Raw genomic sequence first — 20,527 nt, 5'->3', positions numbered from 1 at the left:
GATAAGTTTGGGGTTTCTGCTGTATGATAAAAATAACAACCTTGAACCTCGAATAACATGACCTTTTTTTTCTTTCTTTTTAGATATCTTCTTAATCATTTTTCTTTTACCAAAGCCTACAGAGAATTGGACTGCAATCTCATTCTTTTACCAATTGATCGACATTTAAACTATTGCCATGATGCATTATTGCCAAACCCAATATGTGAATTCAGGCTGAGACAACATAATGAATTCGTAACATTTTATTGCAAAATATATATATATGTGTGTAGTCGTTGATTCTGGCCACAATCCCTCTCAAAAAGGTAAATAAATAAATTTTAACTCATAAGAGATGGATGCAAATGGACTTGATTTATTAAATAATGACCATCACAACATTATTCTAACCCAGCTGCTGCATTACTCTCTATAGTTTAGAATACCTTTAATTCACTATGAGGCTAAAAATAGAAAGCCAATTTCAAACCAGTGAACCCTCTCTCCTGTAAGGGCACTATTATTACACTCTGTTGGTTCAATAGACAAAACAGTCACAGGTTGGTACCCCAATAGACAGTGAAGGCAGTTTTATGACGGTGATTCCTGCTTAGCATTGGCTTTCCCCCAATCAGCTGCTCACCCAACCAGAGCTTAAACCCCTCAGTTAATTAACCACATTCAAATGCCGCTTTTTATAAGGATAGCCGTAACGCTGACATGATGACAGAGAGGGGAATACACAGATAAACCGACAGGAGCAGAGGTGTGTGTGCAGGGCGCCAATCTGGTCCCTTACTTTTGAGTCCTGTTCTTCTCAGTTGCATAAAATAGGAAAAATATCTTTTGTTCCTAAAATAATTCTTAATATATTTTTAAATAATTAGGCCAGATTGAAGCTACTTTTAAAGTCTTCTTCCATTTTATAATGGAACCTCATAGCATCAGTTCTCCAGAGGAGAGTAACAGTGAGCAGATGGGTGTAGAATGGTTTTACCACAGAGCTGGAGGTCTGTAGGAAAAAGAGGTTATGTTTATGAGGTCTGTAAATCAATCTTTTCACTGCAACTACCAGCTAAGTGAGTCATTCAGTTCATGTGGACAGTTGACAAGAACTGAGAAACCTATCACCTGACATAAGGGAAGACATTTAGAAGGGACTGCACATTATTTTTTGTCCTCAAACTGTTTTCAGAGGCCTAAACAGTAGGAACAAGAGTCTATATCCAAGCTATGCTTAGGTCAGATAAGTGCTAACTGTGCATGCTAACATTTAGCCAACCAGATGTTTTTGTCACATTTTGTGCCTTTGTGAATAATCATCTTTGCCTCGAGGTCACCTGATTACTGCTCTTTGTATAACGCAGTCCAACATGAGCAAAACCATGGTCTCAGCAAAAACTGAACATCACATATGCATCATAAAAGCAGCATTTATGTGCATGACTTCTGTCTTGAACTGGATGGCATTGTACAGCACGTAGTTTTTAAATCATGTGACTCTCAGTAGCTACATCCCTTGTTTCCTGTCAACGATACTATAGACTTTGACAGTATTAACATTTCCTCAGAGGCTACAGCCATTAGATCAAGAAAGCTGAAGTGCTTACTGATTTGCTGCTGGCTGATCTGCCGATAAACAAAGGGAGGTACTCTTGTTATCATTCAAACCACAAACTGGTGAACACTAACACAGAGAAGGAAGCAGATGTATAGAGCAGAAAGTATTTAATGATTTTCCATTTATGACTGTTGTGAACATATCATCTCTGTCACAAAATGAAAATAGTTAAGCTGTGGATATAAAACAATGAAACTGCTTGTCAAGATGATTTTGATGTACCAACCTTAAAAATCTGTCTCTCTGCATGATATACTCAAAGGCTGAAGGTTGCACGACTACTTAAACGATTCTCATCTTATCTGCATAAATCTTAAACTCATAGTTCTGAAACTAAACATGTTATTCTCTGCAACCACTGAGACTGTCTCTATCATTCATTGAATTACTCAGTCCACAGACTGTGCAACCTGTACATTGTCCCTGTGTGTTTCCATGTGTTTCTGAAGTTTGGCTTTGGAAGTGAAGGTTTTCATGCACTGCTCACAGAGCGGTTTGACCCTCTTCAGCCCAGAATGGCTGTGTTTGTGTCGTGCCAGCTCTGATGAGCTCTTGAACTTGAGATCGCACACGTTGCAGGGATACGGCCTTTCCCCTGTGTGAATTCTCTGGTGCAGCTGAGCCTCGCTGAGGGTGAGGAAGGACTTCTCGCAGTGTCCACAGGGGAATGGCCTCTCTCCTGTGTGGATCAGGTTGTGTCTGGTTAGAGCATACGGTTTGGTGAAGCCCTTCCCGCAGTAGGTGCACGGGTACGGGCGGGCGCCGGTGTGAGAGACGATGTGTTCTTGTTGGGTTTTCTTGCTCTTGAAGCGTTTGTTGCACTGAGGGCAGGAGTAGGGCCTGTCATCCACGTGTGACCTGTGATGTTTGGACAGCTCTCCCTGTGACAGAAAGCCTTTCCCACATTGAGAGCAGAGGAACGGTTTCTCGCCTGTGTGCATCCTTTCATGCCTGGCCAGCACAGACACCAGGGTGAACCTCTTAGGGCAGTGGGAGCACTGGAAAGGGCGCTCGCCTGTGTGAACACGAAGGTGTTTGATGAGCATAAAGTGAAGCGAGAACCTTTTGCTGCACTGGTTACACTGATATGGCCGCTCCCCGGTGTGAATGGACTGATGCCTCTTTACATCAGACCTGCGGGTGTATGTCTTCTCACAGTGCAGGCATTTAAACTGCCGCTTAACTTGATGAACCTGCCGGTGCTGGGAGCGTGCGAGCAGGGTGTCGAAGCCTTCGCCACACTGCTGGCAGATGTGGCGCTTAGTGGTGACGTGCGACTTCCTGTGCTCCAGCAGCTCAGTGGCAGTTGGGAAACTGCGGCTGCAGATGGAGCAGATCTGAGGGAGCTGACTCTCCTGCGAGTGGGACTTCTTATGGTGGACGGTCAGCGCCCGCAAATTAGCAAAGGTGCCCCCACACAGCTGGCAGGAGAAGGAGATGGCCACGCCGTGATGTTTACTCTCATGCTTTGCCAGATCCCAGGAGTGCTGGAAGGTTCGTTCGCACTGCGAGCAGTGAAACGGCCTTTCTCCAGTGTGGATGAGCTGGTGTCTCCTGACGTCCGACGTCCGGGTGAACGTCTTACCACACGTTTCACAAGTGAGAGATTTCCGTCTGCTGAGACACTGAGAGACAATAACTTTGCTCTGATGATCTGATTCTTCCGCTTCACACTGCTCCGTGTTTCCTTTGGGGAAAAGTTTGATGGATGTAAATATTTCATCGGCGCTGGAGGGAGATGGTGTAACTTTGGCTCCTGAGAGACTCCTGTATACTTCTGTGCGAACGCTCTGCATGTGGAAGTGAGGGGGGCTGTTAACATCCGAGTCATGGAAAGGACACTGTGAGCAGGTGAAGATGATGGATGTCATCTCATCTGTATTACCTGAATATAAAGAGAGAGAAAAAAACTAGATCAGAGTAAAACGTGTACATTTTATTTAAAGAGTAAAATAACAACATAATTCTATTCCTAATGCCCCATTACCTTTGTCTGTCCCTTTGATGGCTATCACCGATGGGGCAACTGAAACCTCCGCTGTGTTCCTGATGAAATAAAAACCCCAAGTAAAATCTTTAAAGGTCCTTCATGTTTTTTGGGGAAAATACTTGAAAACGAGTCACACTTTTACCCAGTCACTGTGTCTACTATTTGCACCCTTATAACTGTATTAAAAATTCCCCTGGAGCCACCAGCTGATTAGTTTAGGTTAACACAAAAGGCTGTGAACCAGGGAAAACAGGCCTGGCGTTCAGCAAAAATAATTAAAGCTGCCCACTAACACCATTATAATTTCTTAGCTGATTCTGTTACCACCGCAACCAAACCAGCCTGGGTAAGTGTTCCAGCCTGCTGGCTGTAGCCACATAATTACTGTAAAGACATAAGAACAGTATTCCCAAAATATGAAACCATTGCTTAAATAAATCTTGCTCGGAAAAAAAGTCTGTGGGTTGTATAACATTTCTGCACAATATGGTCTAAATATTATCCAGATTTTCACAAAAGTAGATAACGACAATTAAATTACCCACGTGGCAAAGACCTCACACTGTGTTGTGTATTTTTCTTTTGAAAAAAAAAAAAAGATCCTATATTACATTTCTGAGCGAGTTCACCTCTCAGATTAGTGGTCAGGTGGAAGTTGAAACTACTTTTAAGTGTTTTCAATCGCTCAGGATTACAGATGTGATGGGGCAACATGTTTTATTCAAATTTACCTTTACCTTTTTACCAAATAAGGCGGTTCGACTTTTAAACTCATTTTTTTTACTGATTTTGTTTTCGGGATTTTTAAGTGTGGGTCAGACATCATCACTCCATAATGTAATAGAACCTGAACTTAACACGACATGCTTTTGTCACCCAAAGCTGCGGAGCTACTTAAACTTAGTAAGAATGATGGGATGAAGAGGATTTGGATTATAACTTTGTTGAAGCGTTGACTACTGAAGATGGCAGATGTTGCAGCCATCTCCAGTAGTCAAAGAACCAGTTAGGCTTTGTGGATTGAAGGGTCGAGTTGGTGAGCTTGAACTGCGATCCTATTTATGCAGAAATAGAGACAATTTCAATGATGTACAGCCTATGAGTCACTTCTGTGAGAAGCTTTCCTTTTCAATAGATGTAATGTTTAGCTTATCATGTAACAATACATTCTTTTGCTAAATAGATTTAAAAATATGACTAAAACTAGTACTATTGGAGAAGGGGAGAATTACAGGTGAAATGTTATTGTACATTTTTGGCTCTTCACTAGTTTCCCTCGTCGTCCTCCTGACTTTACAAATTTCCAGCCAGCTCGGCGAGGTCTTCGTTTGTAGACGTGTGGACCTGCGCACACTTGCTGATGAGTCAGACTGTAGAGTTTTAGACCCTTCACTGGAGACAGCTGACATTTCTTGGCGAGGAAATGATTCGTTGTTATCCTTTTGATCTGTACAAGAGTCTGTATTAATCTCTGACACTTCAGCTTTGAAGCCATGCAGCTCCTCTGCCACGTTTTCTCTTTTATTTTCAGTTTGGTCACTTGTTTCGTGCCTTTCATGTGTCTGCCCCTCATCTGGCGCACTTCCCGACTCAAGCTCCTCACTATGAGATGAATCACTACTCTTTCCTGTCAGCGCATCTTGACCCAGGCTCCCCTTTCTTAATGCAAAGGTCTTGGTCAAAGTCTCCAAAGCTTTAGCAACATCCACAGTTTCACTAGTTTCTTCAGTCCTCAAGCTGGCAGCCTCCTCACTGCCATTGTCACCCGCGCTTACAGCCACTATCTCTTCTTCGTAGAAATCTGTCTGAACTTGAACCTCAGCTGACTCCATCTTGTCCTGATCCACTTCAGACGCTCCGACCTCCACTTCAGTGTAAATAGCCACAACGCTGTACTGGTTTGGCCCAGCAAGAGTAACAGGATTCAGTGGTCCAACTGATATATTTGCCTTCTGTGAGGGAGGAACTGATAAAGCAGCCATGATGCAGGTACCAACAGTAGAAGAGGTGCCATCTGTTAAAAAAGAAACACTTGTCACTTTCTAAATGTTGCCCAACTTTTTAGAAATAGGTTTATCATTGTATGGATGACTTAAAAAGTCTGATTGATAGTGAAAATTGACGAATCATCTCAGCTTTACTTACATGTCATTTTCAGCAGTCCTGTGCTTTTGTAGTGCTTGAATATTTGGCTCAGCTCCTCCGTCGATGAATGAACACATTCCTCTAAAACAGAAGGAGCAGAGGCGAGCCAGGCAGCAGTCTGTAATGACAGAGTAGCTGTTCAAGTTCTTCTTCTAATGATGCAGCTTGGGTTAAATAGCCTAAAACATCTGGATGGACTGAATAAATACCTGTTTAAGGTCTGGTACTGGGAGCAGCTTTTCCAGCTTTGAGAGCAACTCCCATAATAAGACATGTAGCGCTGCATCATATTGTGGACCATACTGAACAGGGAACACCTCCTGTAACAGATAATCAAACGATTATCTTTTGAGAACTCACTTCCATCAAATAAATAAATCATTAAAAACATCTCACCTGAAAGAAATACGCCCTCTCAACCGGATTTTTCAGTAGGCTCTGAACAAGTGCAATGAAAGTAGACTCGGTTGTTTTTACCTCTGCATCCACAAACTGCAACAGGTTAGATTTATGTCATTAAACATTAAACTGGTTAAATAATCATATGATTTTATTTAAGTTCCTTCATTTTACTTACATCTGTGTTTGTAGATGTTACTGGGAGTCTTGCCAAGTAGCTTTGGATCACTTGAGAATCAACATCTCCACGAGCGGAGCCTTTGCACAGCTCCAAAATCATCTGAAATACCAACAAACTAGTCACTGTAAGACTGAGGCAAATAAGAAACATAACCAGAATAAACACAATTGCAATGTTTGTGACACAAACTGCCGCTCACCCTGGCTCTTAGACCGAGAATGAGCTGGGCTCTCTGTTTGTGGTTGATCAGACCAGGAACTGCCTCTGTCACCATGGACACAAACTCCTGGAGCTTCTCATAATTCAAGACGTCCTTCTGCTTTGCCAGATGCCACATAGCAGCAGACAGAAGCTGCACAGGGGGCACCAGGAGGCGAAGTGATGATAAAGGCAAGTTTGGGTCTGAAACATAAAGGTGTAATGTAAGAAATGGTCTCTAGAGGGCAGCAATGAGCCTCTAACTCGAGGATTACTTGCAGAGAGATAAAACAGCAGCACATTAGAAACATTTTAAAAAAAAGATATCATATACGATGTATAATAGTAATCTGTTCGACCAAAACACGAGCGGAAATACTGATTTGTCTACATTTCCTGCCCCATATTTAAACTCCCAGGTACAGCCTTATGATCCAGAATAATTGCTGGACAGACCTATTAATCTCGCAACCTAGTAAAATATCATCAGCTGTGATTGATCACTCGTTAAAATTAAGAGCCGTATATGACATTTTAATAATTACTTTCAATCCAATTCTATGACGTTAACTTACAATGCGCAACGTTACCAGCCCATAAAGGCAATGATTCCTTTAATTAGACGGGTTCCACTGACTATGTTAATAGCATAAACACAGTCTGCTGTAAATTCTATCGTGAGCACAAAATTGACACACATACCGCTTATTTTCTCTGTTGAACTGAGAACCTCCATTAGTGTAGTACGCCTGTTGTCGCGCTGAAAAATGAATTTAAATCTTGTTTGATTTGGTGGCTAACATGCGCTGTAGAAACGCAAGCATCGTTTCCTCAACTCTCCTCCAGCGTTTCCGCTCGTCAAAACAAAGGTCTCGCCACTGAGTATTGTTTCAGTTGTCTATGTACAATTGTAATAGAATTACATATGCAATACAAAATAGCCGTTTACATTCTACTTTTATCAAAAATTCACACACAGTCTATTTATTTAGTTGAACATATCAAGGTCGACATACTGCTTTTTTTTGCCAGGAGGTAACTAGATAAGATGGCGCTCATCAAGAAAATGAAGTGGATGAAGCAGTGTAGAGCATCCATTCACCTCCATAAGATCTTATATAATCTCAGAGGGCTTCTAGTTGATTGTTTTATGATTAGCATGGTCATGTTACATGTTTAAAACTATCTATGACAAAAAAGGTACATGTAAGTATATTTGCTGTGACTATTGTTCACATGACTGTGACAATAACGTTCAATGGGTCAAATTTGTGATTTTGAACTCTCTCTATGGGCCTCGATTGCATATGTGTGTGTGTGTGTATGCATACATGTTGTCATGAACAAATTTTTTCCCTAGCCTGGTGTTATGGTGCTTGTTGAACCCTCCATCCTGTCCTCAGTACCCCCAACCATTTGAGGCAGATGGCGGCCCTCAATGAGTCTGCTGAAGGTTTCTTCCTGTTAAAGCGGAGTTTTCTTCTCCACTGTCAGCTCATGCATGCTAAGGACAGGGTTTTGAACTGGCATTATATGAATTGGACTTATTTGGATTTGACTGAATTTGAGTCCACTGAATTATAGTGAACTGGACTGAATTGGATTATACTTGGACTGAATTGGACTGTATCTTTTTTAGTACCCTGAAATGACCTTTATTGTGAATTGGCCCAGTACAAATAAAACTGAATCCATTTTATTTGGTATTAAAATTACATGTTGCAAAGCTTTATAAGATATTGATAATGAGAAATTGTCAATTGCTGACAGAAGACCATAGACAACAAGTAATTAAGATTGAATATTGTATATTTGTGACTTTCAAATCGAGACTTCAAAATAAAACTCACAACATCCGTTGGCTGATTCAAACGGAAGTATCAATGTTGCACAGTTGGTGACGTCATGACGCAGTCACGCAGCCCAGAGTCACATGAAACATTTCACAGCAAATACTTTAATGTGCTGTTTTCTGACCTTTTTTTCGTTGTAATCTTGTCTCGTTTGGCCAGACACTGCACTAGAATCTGCAGTAAGTCTTAAAAAAAATCCAACATGGACGAGGACGGGTTGCCAATTGTTGGGTCTGGAGTGGATCTCACCAAGGTTTGTGTTTACCTGGTTAGCTAATATTGATGGTAGCTAACAGAGGAAATGAAAAAAACCAACGCAGTGCAGCTAAATGCTGCAAAGACAAAAACCGCGTTGCATCGGTCTGTCACCTGCCAAATTGGTCACGTTATCAGTTTTTCTCCCTGTTGATATGTAGAAATGAATGAACGACCTTTTCCTTTTCAACTTTCAGCATACGTGTATCGTCAAATTAAGTCACTCGTTAGTTTCTGTGGCCTTATAAGAAATTCCGAATCCTGTTTGGCTTTAATTTGAGTTTAATTTGAATTGTTTTTAATGAACGCCATCATGATAAAGTTCGATTTGAACTTTCACGATCTTGGTCATAGAATCTGATGGGACACAGAATTTGTGTAATTGCGATTTTTGTACCACTAGTTTTATACTGGAAGTGTTATTACTGTGGACTATAACCTCTTAATGCAGATCTGACATCTGTTTCCTTTAAGTTATTAGGCTTTCATTTTTAATTTGGCTTAAAACTGAATTACATCCACTATTTTCAACACTGATGCTGTTGTGTTTGGCTTTGCACCTTTGACAATAATGTTTGTAGAAATTGATATAGATAGTCAGTATATTGTCCTCAAGGTCATCACTGGGTATGCGTTAGTAATGGAAATCTTAAATACCTGTTGGTTTCATCTTCCTGTTTTTATATAAAGTGTATGAAGATTATTGTTGCTAGATGATTACGTAACAGGAAAGGTTACTTTTTTTGACAGCGAAAGTTGCTGAATTTCCTTGCTACATTACACACTTTCTTTTTTTTTTTTTTAAATCTCTGCTTCCTTTAGGTTCCTGCTATACAACAGAGAAGAGTTGTTGCGCATCTCAATCAGTTTGTTGTACACACGGTCTGCTTCCTTAACAGATTTTCAACAGTTTGTGAAGAGGTTTGTTCACCTTCTGTTACTCTTTAAATCTTCATGCCTCCCCTCTCTCAACGAAGCAACTCTCTCACATTTTGATCATCTTAACCTGTCCCACTTTCTCCCACAGAAACTTGCAAACATATCACTTCGCATACAGCAGATTGAAACAACTTTGTGCATTTTGGAGGCCAAGGTGAGTTCTTTAACCTCTCAGTCATACCGTATCCAGGTTTACCTGTGCTCTTTACTTCATGTTTATGGCATAGTGTTGTTCTGTGAGCAGTTGTCCTCCATTCCTGGACTGGAGGATGTCACAGTTGAGGGACTCAGCCAGCAGCAAACTGCACAGACAAATGGACCCATTACCACTATCCAGAGTCAAACTGATGTTCCAGGAACAGAAGCACTTCCTCCCTCTGAGGTAGGTGCACAAACTTGTATGCAAACAAACATAGATTTAGTCAGTCATAAATAAAGACAGAACTGACTGCTTGAATTCATGTATGCAACAGACATGAATTCAACTTGTATGAGGATTAATTTTAGAAGTAGTCATTCACTCTGGCTGCTGTGACGTGACACTCAACTTGTTCTGGTTTATTTACCTTTCAGCCCAACACCTGCTGTGTTTTTGATAAATGATAACTGGACTATATGCTTTTGTAGTCTTTTTTCTTTTGTAGCTGACCACTCAAAATGCTTTTACACTACATGCCAGGCTCAGCCATTCGTGCACACACTCATACAGCAAGTCTTAGTCTATACAGTTCTGCAGGCTTCATGGTGTTTTTTTTTTTTCTATCACACACATTTACACACCGAACCTGAAGTCAGGATATGAACCGCCAACTGATGATTTCTCTTCCTCCTGAGCAACAGCCATAGAAGTCTGAATTTTGAAAAACATGTAGACGCTTAAAATTGACTCTCATATCCTCCTGCTCTAAGCCAGGACCTCTCCCTCATCTATTTTCATATTTGTCAATTAAGCGATGCTATCCGTAGAATTTTTTTTTTAGCAGTCTTAAGTTTTGTACATATTTTCATTTCTGCTGTTTAACATTTTTTTCAGTTTCTCACTTCATTCGTATTTTGAATAAGTTTACTTCGATGAGCCGCAGAGGTGTCGGCTTGTCTCGCTGTTGGTTTTGAGCTCTCGCTGCTTTGCACACTTGGGCTTTTTCGTCTGAAACGACAGGAGCGCCACCAAAAAGAATGCATTTGTAAAAGAGTGAATGAGAAAAGGATTAAATACATCTTAAGAGGAATTAATGAATAGATGCCCAAATAAAAACTTGAAATATAAAGGGAATAGATTTAAAGAATAGATAAATGTGGAAATATTTTTATTTTTATTATTATTATTTTATTTTATTTATTATTTATATCATTATTGTTTTATTTATAATGTAATCTATTCGTTCGTAGATATTTTTTGTACCTTTGTTTCCTCATTTCTTTTTCCTCTTTCTATTCCTTTCTTTTTTTTCTTTTTTTTCTATTGCGTTTGGTTAATTCTGTATCGCTTTAGCTTTTTCTGGAACGATGGCAGTTTTTCCATCTTTTGTAACTTTGCCACCCCAGTATGAAGGGACCTACTCTTTGTCATTTGCTAAAGCCCAGGGTTAAGAGTGAGGTTACCCCTTTAAGCCTCTGATTCTGCTTCGTAGTGGAGGCCCAGAGTCTCTCACCCCACCGTATTATATTTATTCGTATTTCTCTCAGCCCGCTCAGAGTTCATCAGAAGCTGCACCCGTGCAAAAAGCAGAAGTTGTTGCAGAGAATGTCATGACAGTTGCCAAGGACCCACGTTATGCCAGATACCTGAAAATGGTTCAAGTGGTAAGTCATTACGTCATTTGGAGATTTTTCTGCAAGTGTCCATTTTATTCTGTGTCTTGATGTTGAATTTTGTCTCTTTTAGGGGGTTCCAGTGATGGCGATTAGGAATAAAATGATCATGGAGAATTTGGATCCCAACTTGCTTGAGTGAGTGTTTTACTGTTATTACAGGTGGTGATCAGGTTCTAATGTATCTATATTTGTTTTGAGATTTTTAATAAAGTGACCATCTTGCTTATGACAGCACCCCTGATGCCCCTGTGCCTGATGGAGCAACAAAGAGCGCAGAGGATGAAGATGTTGCTGTAACCAGCTCTGACAGTGAATTATCTTTCAGTGACTGACATCTTTTGTCCTCGCCACTGCACAGCTCCCTCTAAAGGTCATTTGCACCTCTTAAACCCTGCTTTGGGTGACAGGGTACGAGGCCTCATTGTGTCTTTGAAGGACGTCCAGCGAAAAGGTGCAAATGAAGGTGCTTAAGTGATTGTAATTTCTCTGTAAACGAGCTGGAAAGGATCTGCGATTTGTGTGCGACCATGATTCTGATTCATCATCTGCACTTATTTTTGGATTATTGAGTTTCCTTTTGAAATAAGAAGGAATCATTTGTTTCTGTTTATGCAAGGAGTGGTCTTCAGAGGATGGCAGTCGTGAGTAGGTTCTCTACAAAAATCGAATCGTATCATGTAGTTGTTGAAGGTGTTTGTACTAATGACTTTACTAAAACAGAATAATGCCTTTAAGAGATACACCACTGAGTCGCAACATTAGAACCACTTGCTTATTGTGTTGGTCCCCCTAATATTGCCAAAGCAATCTTGAGCTGTTGAGGCAAGTGCAGTACCTGAGACCTGTGGTGCGTATATTAGATCCTTTGGCTCTTCTGTGTCTTGGGCCTGTTTTTGAGCATCCCACAGATGCATGGTCGGATTGGAATCTGGGAAGTTTGGATTTTGGGATCAATGCCTTGGCTCCTCTGTTATATTTCCTAATCTGTTTCTGAACATTTCGCTGTGCGGTGGAGCACACGTTCAAGTTTTATCCGACAGAACATTGCAGTCTTAATGAGATGAAAAGTGGTTTTAATGTTGTAGCTGATCAGTGGACACCCATCTCTATATATTTGTGACTGTTTTTGTGACATTGAGTACAAATGAAAAATGTAAAATATTACGAATGTTGAATATTTAATGTTTTTTTGGTTATTTTTCAAGCCAGTTCATCATCTGCAGCTGAAGTAATTGAGTAATTGGACAGAAAAATGTAAAATGTCATGTTGAAATGTTGAAAATGGTAGCATCAAGCTCATAAATGAGATCTGAGCATTTTCTGAAGCTGCTGCATGCATCTAGGTGTTCAATGTGAAAACCTTATCGACTCTAACAGAGTGGCACTTGGTAAACAGTAACGGCACAGCCTCGCTGTATTTCAGGTACTTCTTTGGATAACATTTCTGGATGTCTTGCCTGAAAATAACAGTTTTTCCACACTTTCCACACAATTTTTCGTTGTTGTGTAGAGTAAACAAACTTGCACTCTAAGGTAAATGGTCACAAATGTAGCTCTGATCAGAAAAATGTAAACTGAGGTTTACCGTTTTGACTCTTGCTCATACCAAGGACTCTTTGTCATGAAATTGAACAGAACTTGTGAGCAGATGCCTGAAAATGTAAAAGAGCGTTGTAATGACAACATTAGCCATGAATGCTTTAGTGTGAAAATGTAAAAGTTGAAATGGAGGAGTCTCTTGTTTACAAGAGCAAAAACTGTTATATTTGTAATTTTGCCTCTTAATAAAGGCACAAAAAAACAACATACACGTTTTAAAAAAAAAAAAAAGTGCAATTTATTTTTCAAATCAGATGTGTAATAAAATGTGTACAGTACAACATGTCACAAGCAAAAGTACGAAATCATGAATATAACTTTTCCCTTGTAAATAGAGCATAGTAGTGAAAAAGTTTACATTTATTCATCCACATTTGCAATACAGTATGTGTCTCACATCCACGGAGAGGATTTCAGCAGAGACCATCAAAATTTGGCCAATAGCTGCACCATAGCTGGACGGCTTTCTACATGCATCTTTAGTCCTTCATCTCTCAGCGACAGAGGACAGAGTGTTTGAACTACATTATCTCTTAAGAAACTATTTCAGACACTAAATATGTTCCTTTGTATTAAGTGAGTTAAGTTAAATCACAAACTCCTCCCAGAGGGCTTGCTCTTCTACTTGAAGGAATGTTTGATGGAATGTTTTCAGTGCAGTTTGTTTACATGGCTGAAACTCACAAAACCTGTCACAATCGTGATTAAGGGAAGAACCCAGTAATTTTTGGGACGGATCTGGATCCCTTTCTGTAAACATTGGCTTCAACAGAGGCTTCCTGACTGCGCTTTTAGTCTTCTGGCTTACCCTGGGGTTATACTATTTTATAGCAATATAACAGATGTAGCTCTGGCTTAATGCTGTTGTGCAGTAGTTGTCAAACTCAGAGTTGATATTCCATAAACATCTTAATACCATAGGCACTTCTTATCACTGCAATAATGAAGGCCAGGGAATGCCCTTGTATTCCCTTTTGGGAAGTCACTGGCCATCATCAGTAGTGTGGTGACAAATTTCCAACAAGAGCTGGAGGGATGGAAGGGGCATATGACGGATGCTGGTTTTTCCACCAGGAGAACCTATCTGCAGAACACCTTATTATAAGTTTAAGTACCTGAGCTACTTGGGCAGGTTTCAGCAACAAAACTACTTGGTTGGAGATGAAAAAAGACACATTCTGGTCAATAACCCTAGATGTAACCCTAACCCATTCTGGTCATATGTAGGAAGTGATTTAAGTCTCTGAAGTCCTCCAAATTTGAAAATCTAAAATGTTGCCATGGTCAAACCAGAAAAATGTTCCAGATTTCAAGCTACGGGACACTTAGCTGCAAGCTGATGAGTCATCCTTAAGGGTCAAAAGTTGAAATATTTGGAACCCCTGCTTCAAGAAAGAGGATGCAGAGAGCATCTAAACTTAATTCATTCCAGTCTGCTTCAAACCCTGTTTATTTCATTACTGAAATTCAATTAGGCTGTTGTACAAAGACGGCTTAATATTTCCTAACCAAATGCCCATTACATGAGCTGTCTCCAAGCTGTAGATACATGAAAATTCCCCTTCTCTAGCTGCACTGTAGAACCAGCAATTGAGGTCAGCTGATACCTTTTAGGACATGAGCAGCAGACAGTAAGTACCAGGGCCAAAAGTCTAAATGGCAGCACTCACAAAATGAGTTTTCCTCCCTAATTTGTTGTCACAACACTCATCCAAATAAAACCCATTTGGAAAACGATCAAGAAAACTCCCATGAAAGAGCTGCCAAGACTTTCACAGTCTTGTAGTCTGCATAAAATAGACACCCAGTTTAAAAACCATATGCACTGTGATCATGTGTTCACTGTGTGATGAACTTCTCTTAATAGTGGTCACAGGTCTCACAGGATGTGTCACGCTGGTGTGGCCACAGCCGAGCAAAGTGCAAAGTGATGTTTGAACAACGATAACACATATAAAATGATTGTAAAAAAAGTATAAAAAATACAGCCTGTGGTCAGTTTTTCCCTCCATAATGTCACACCTGACGGCCAGCCAGCCAAATACATGTATAAATAAGGATGTAAAAAGTATCTACTGGAATATACCAAAAAATTTGCAAGTGGCAAAAAATGCAGTTTCATAAAAAGTTTTAAAGCTTGCTGTATAGTAAAAGCTCTGCAAAAGCAAATTTATATAAAAAAATACCATGTTTAATCTTAGTTTTGCTGGTGAATTTTCAAGGCTATTCCGCTAACTCCGTTCTCACCCGCAAGTTAAACAGCTGTAGGAGAAAAAAGGGAGAGAAAGATTTTAGCACACCAAGAGAAGACAAAAATCACTGTGTTACGGGGTCTGACACTCACTTTGAAATCATCGATGTATGTGAGGAAGAAACAGACGAAGCTGAAGGCAACGACCCACTCACAGACCGCGCTGGTAATGTGGAAGGGATAGTCCTACATGAGGGAAAGAAACGCCACTTTCAGTACACAATACAGTGCTGGTGTTACAAATGTCAACATATAGTGTGTGGATAAAGTGTTTTGAAGAAATAGAACACCATTCCTTTTTAAGATATTCCTTTTTTCAATGGTGTTAAACTGGGGTCATTTAAATGCTTTCAATTCACATCATTTTAAATGACATCTCATGATGTGTGGAGAAAAGCCCCGAAATCCTGGAAAAGATCACTGCCACCGGAGTGGAAATGTTTCACCACAGGATAAATGCCATCGCTCCGAACATGCCAGCAAAACGACTGCAACGGCATAAAAAAAGCCTACGGACCCCTCATATGGAGCCAGGAGTTCAGGCTTTTCCTTTTAATTTGTCACCTGTCCTTAGTGCTGGAACAGCTACATTCACTATCACTATATCTGGTGATTGTTTGCTCCATAGATTTGTAAGAAATGTCCAAACTTTTCTTTTGAAAATCGTTATTTGTTGTGTGATGAGCTCAAGTGACCCTTTACAGACCCAATCTTCCATTAGTTCTTTAGTTCAGTATTTCAGTTCCTCTTTTTGCTTGCTAACTACTTTTCTCACACCACATGGTGTTTAAGTGATCACCGCTTGCAAGTTCTGTTGAGAGCTGTGCGTTGTGAACTCAGTTAAGCTGGTTAGCTCACGGTTATTGTGGCGGCGATTCACACAATGTCAGCAACAACGATGTAAGATAAAGAAAAGTTTTTTCAGCTTTTTTAAAAATCATTTCCTTTTTCTATTATGAAGCAATCACAACAAACCGAACCTTTGCAGCCTACCTCATCGTCCAGGTTTCTGTGCAGGGTGGTTTGTTTTACAAAAAAGGCACAGATGGCAGCTGAGTTATCAGTTAAGGAAAATGTGCATGTACAGATGTGTAAAGAATACAGCACCGAGCATCAACTGTTAATGACATAGAAGTCATACACGTTAAAATGAACCAAACAAATTTGACAATTATGTAAGGATACTGGGAAAGAATGCTACAGCAGCGAGGACTGCGATACCCATACGTGCTCGACACACATTCTTGGAGGACCCAAATGGATAGGCTTGAAATGACATCACAGACTGGAGGATTATGTAGAGGACACCAGAGACGAAAAACATCAGAGCTCCTAAATCGTGGACTATCGTCACAGCCGTTTCCTGGATCCAAAGAGTTCAAATGAAGCCATTAAGCATCACATTAAAGTATTTTCATGAGATTACAGTACTGTGCTAAAGTCTAGAGCCTCCCCTTGTTTCTTTATAGATTGTCAGGAAAATGAATAAACAGTAGAAAGTCAATATTTTGTATGAGCACCTATATTCTTTATACCCTCTTAGACAAGCTTTCTGTTAATTTCTTTAAGTAGTCTTCAGAAATGGTTCTCCAGGCTTCTTGAAGGACATTCCTAAGCTCTTCTTTGGATGTTGGCTGCCTTTTGTTCCATTCACTGTCAATAATGTTGAGGTCTGGGCTACTGGGAGGACTCATCCCTCCATGAGACCTGTTGCCACTGATTTTCAGTCCAGTTCTTGTATCATCTTTCCCCCAGGTTTCCCTTCCTTAAGAATGGCTCCCTGACAGCCACCCTTCCACTGAGACCATTTCAGTAAACAGCAGATGGATAAACTGAGGGTCCAGGTGCATCTTTCAGATCTTTTCTTAGATCTTAAGGATTGATTTTTTATTTTCTTAGGGGCATCACTTTCAGACACTGTTGATCTGCTATAGATTGTTTTTTTTAGCACACACTGCCTACCATGATAAGCAGTACTTCATCGATGCAACAAAAGAAAAAAGGAACAAATGATGTCTCTGTGACTGGTTGTTTGCTAAGTTGTCTATTATGTGCAGACAAAACAGTGGTTCATCCTTTAAGTTATGTGCCTTTTTTTTATGCTTGAATGATTCATAGGTCAGTGTTTGGTGGCCTCGCAAACAAAAATACACTTTTTACTGGAAATGGTTACATACAAGGACTGAACTGAAAATTACTAAAAAAAAAAAAAATGCCGCTAAAGTCCAAAGAAAGACATTCAGAAAGCTTGGAGAACCATTTTTCAAAGCCATTTCATAAGATTAGGAAAAATGTGGCTTCTTCGAAGCAAAATACTAAGCAAAAGGGAGGTGGTAGGTGGCTTTGGGATGCACAGTATAGGACATGTGAAAGCATACCTGGAAAGTAGCAACGATACACATTCCCAGACAGGACATCATCCCGAGACAAAGAGTGGCGTTATTGAGGGATGGTTTTACCACCCTGCGTTCCTCATTCAGCTTCTCCATGAACTTGTATCTGGCATAAATGGTGGCTGTTCCTGTAAGTCACAGTAACACAGTAACAATGTACATTTACCGTAAAGTTATTTGAACTTATGACTCTTTCTTCCTCCCATCCCAAATAATGAACTGATTTCGGTTTCTCAACAAAAAAAAAAGGAGAAATGTGAGTAAGATCTTTGGAAAGTTTAGTTCCTTCAATGGGACAGCCCAAAGTTGCCCAATAAAGCAGAGATGACTCTCCAGATGTTCATACTGGAATTAACGATACCTGCACATGCTGAAATGAAGGTCATCAGGCCAAAAATGCAGCTCTCTGGGGGGTTTGCACCTGTGTCACTGAGGGGGAAGAGGACAGATCAGTGTAGCCATAATCTCTCACAACTTTCCGTTATTCGTAGGTCTGTGTTAATTGTCCAAATTGTGTTACCTCTTCTTAAAAATATTTGTCTAATTTTAGAGAGAGAAGTGAAAAAAAGAGTTCCAAAGCTGCACCGGTCTCCAGAAATACCAGTGCAACACATGCAGCTGGAGCTTGATCCCCAGCCAACTCACAGCAATTCGAAGGAAAACGAAACTAACGCAAGCACACGTAGATAAGCAGTTTTGTCTGAACTTACCTTATGTACGGGAAGATTACATCGACATCATGCCTGAAAAGCGCAATAATATAGGTGGTAATGAAAGTGAAGGATGACCAGATGACCAAAAACACCGGCAAAAAACACAGTCCTTGCTTGAACCAAAGCATCTCCGAGATTTTACGCTGAACTTCAGAAAAGCCTTTATCCGAAATCTACGCGGTGGGGAATGAATGCCGTACAGATAAGAGAACCACGTTTAAACACTGGTACAGGTACAGTGATGTCTGCTGCTGCTGCTGCTTTGATGTCTATTGTCGTCAGTTACATGGTGGAGTGTTAACAAGAATGAACTTGGCCTTCGCCAGCAAGCTGTTACAGTAAGTAACCTCTTCCCCAAAACGCCCTTCTGTGGGCAGGCCTACGCATTACAAAAAGAACCAAAAAAAAAAAAAAAAACCCAAAGCAAACAAAACAAAATAAAACAAACACCCCCCCCCCCCCAAAAAAAAAACAAAAAAAAACTCGTTATGTCTCAGCACTTTATTTGTTTCTAAACTTTCTAAACAATTTCTATTGAAATCCGTAAGCAGCTGACATCAGTAACAACACCTGAATATAAAAGTTGAACTGCAGCCTATCCCTCTTCCAGGGCTGAAGATCTTGTGTGTGGCTACTTGGGAGTCAAGTTGTCGAAAATGTGTAATAACTGTAAATAACTATAGTTGATTGTTACGTCCACTCTTTGCATTCACTGGCATCAATAAACTGAATAGGCATTTGAATGGAGGAACGGCTGCATATTCTTAATGACTTTAATTGTTGATGGACAGATATTAAATCGGAGATGATTTGGATACCACTGTCAGCGTACACTGCATCTGTTGTAGTTCTCCTTTTTCTCCAAAGTAGACAAACATCTCTTGCAAAATGATAAACCTATTTACATACCATGAATACAGGGGCTTCTTTTCTGTTTATTTTGTATTCAGGTATCTTTGTTTACTTTTGGAGTAAAAGTCAATAAATGACTTGTTTGGAATTAAGACAAAGCTGCAGAGTTTGAAACTGGACCATCGGGTGGATTCACATGCAGCGGTCTGCAGCTCTCACTCACCTGTAAAGCTGTCTCACTTAAAGCTGAGCACACCAAGGCCAAGCTGAGTCACTTCTTAGCTTTAGTTGTAGCTGGAGCTTATTGGAATTTGCCAGTGCTACACTTGACAGCATTCGTAAGAGATTGCTTGTTGAAAAGGCCTTTTTGTCAGACTTGTTATCCCAAGGGACTCCTCATTCAGCAAGGCAGAATTTTGCTGGTTGCCAGGAACACGGTAAACTCTCTGGTTTCTGATGGGAGGAGACCACAGTGAGAAGTGTTTCTCTGAGATTGTTTCTGATGAACTGTGAGATCATTTATCCCAGATGGAGCAGGCACATATGTGAGGCCCTGTGATGGACTTCTGACCAGGGTGTACCATGCCTCTCCCACAATGGCAGCTGGGATGGGCTCCAGCTCCGTTTCATGATGTGCCAAATGTTATGAATTAGGTGAAAGGTTTGGAGTGCTGGCAGATTCAGTTCAGCACCTGGAGTCTCGTACCAGGAGGCAATGCTGTTGTAATATATGCAGTATATCATTCATTTTTGTCATACTGAAATGTGCAAGGCCTTCCCTAAAAAAGATGTCATCTGGATGGGAATCTGGGATTTATAAAACCTGTGTATATCTTTCAGCACTGATGGTAACTTTGCAGATGTGCAAGTTGCCAGTTCCATTGGCACTAATGCATTAGGTTTTTAGACTTTGCACTGATAATAAGCCAGCTGGTCCCTCTCCATTTCAGTCCATGGTGGTTCTGTGAGAGCATCTTTGACATTGCTCAGTGTGCCTTTGCATTATTGATGCTGCACTGAAAGCTCTTCGTATATTCTTATGACGCGATCCCATCGGTGCTGTTAGCAGCTTCTTCTGCTGCCCTCATGAGTGCAAAATAACTACATTTCAGCTGAAAGCAATATATACCCAATATTACTATTAGACCTGGAGAAATGTTTGCTCGCTTCTTGATCACTTTCAAGACACACAAGCAAAATATTTTCCGCTGAAAAACAAGGATAATGTTCTTTACAAGAACAGTGAGAGAACCTTAGACTGTACCAATATGAGAAGGCTCTGGATCAAGTGGAATACATTTCTATACAAGGATAATATGGATGGAACATGTAAAAACTACA

The 20,527-nt window shown here is 40.3% G+C and overlaps 3 protein-coding genes across 3 annotated transcripts; 1 reads left to right on the top strand and 2 right to left on the bottom strand.

Moving 5' to 3' along the window:
* Positions 1-1,497: 1,497 nt before the first annotated feature.
* On the bottom strand, positions 1,498-7,351 carry LOC142385269 (uncharacterized). The gene is made up of 9 exons (XM_075471633.1): positions 7,219-7,351; positions 6,518-6,720; positions 6,316-6,417; positions 6,135-6,230; positions 5,948-6,058; positions 5,739-5,856; positions 4,845-5,607; positions 3,591-3,649; positions 1,498-3,488 (listed from the first exon to the last, which is right to left on the bottom strand). Exons 1-9 carry the CDS (start codon positions 7,250-7,252, stop codon positions 1,993-1,995), a joined length of 2,982 nt encoding a protein of 993 aa, XP_075327748.1. The 5' UTR covers positions 7,253-7,351; the 3' UTR covers positions 1,498-1,992.
* Positions 7,352-8,425: 1,074 nt separating this feature from the next.
* Positions 8,426-12,703, top strand: washc3 (WASH complex subunit 3). The gene is made up of 7 exons (XM_075471632.1): positions 8,426-8,622; positions 9,447-9,545; positions 9,652-9,717; positions 9,808-9,945; positions 11,250-11,366; positions 11,449-11,513; positions 11,611-12,703. Exons 1-7 carry the CDS (start codon positions 8,572-8,574, stop codon positions 11,708-11,710), a joined length of 636 nt encoding a protein of 211 aa, XP_075327747.1. The 5' UTR covers positions 8,426-8,571; the 3' UTR covers positions 11,711-12,703.
* Positions 12,704-13,202: 499 nt separating this feature from the next.
* Positions 13,203-18,694, bottom strand: dram1 (DNA-damage regulated autophagy modulator 1). The gene is made up of 7 exons (XM_075471631.1): positions 18,332-18,694; positions 17,983-18,050; positions 17,607-17,749; positions 16,414-16,591; positions 16,222-16,280; positions 15,322-15,414; positions 13,203-15,239 (listed from the first exon to the last, which is right to left on the bottom strand). Exons 1-7 carry the CDS (start codon positions 18,460-18,462, stop codon positions 15,201-15,203), a joined length of 711 nt encoding a protein of 236 aa, XP_075327746.1. The 5' UTR covers positions 18,463-18,694; the 3' UTR covers positions 13,203-15,200.
* Between the last annotated feature and the right edge of the window lie 1,833 nt (positions 18,695-20,527).

Source organism: Odontesthes bonariensis, chromosome 8, assembly GCF_027942865.1.
Source record: "Odontesthes bonariensis isolate fOdoBon6 chromosome 8, fOdoBon6.hap1, whole genome shotgun sequence".
NCBI classification, from domain to species: Eukaryota; Metazoa; Chordata; class Actinopteri; order Atheriniformes; family Atherinopsidae; genus Odontesthes; species Odontesthes bonariensis.
The sequence above is the reverse complement of the archived record's forward strand: the minus strand, read 5'-3'. Positions and strand labels throughout refer to the sequence as shown.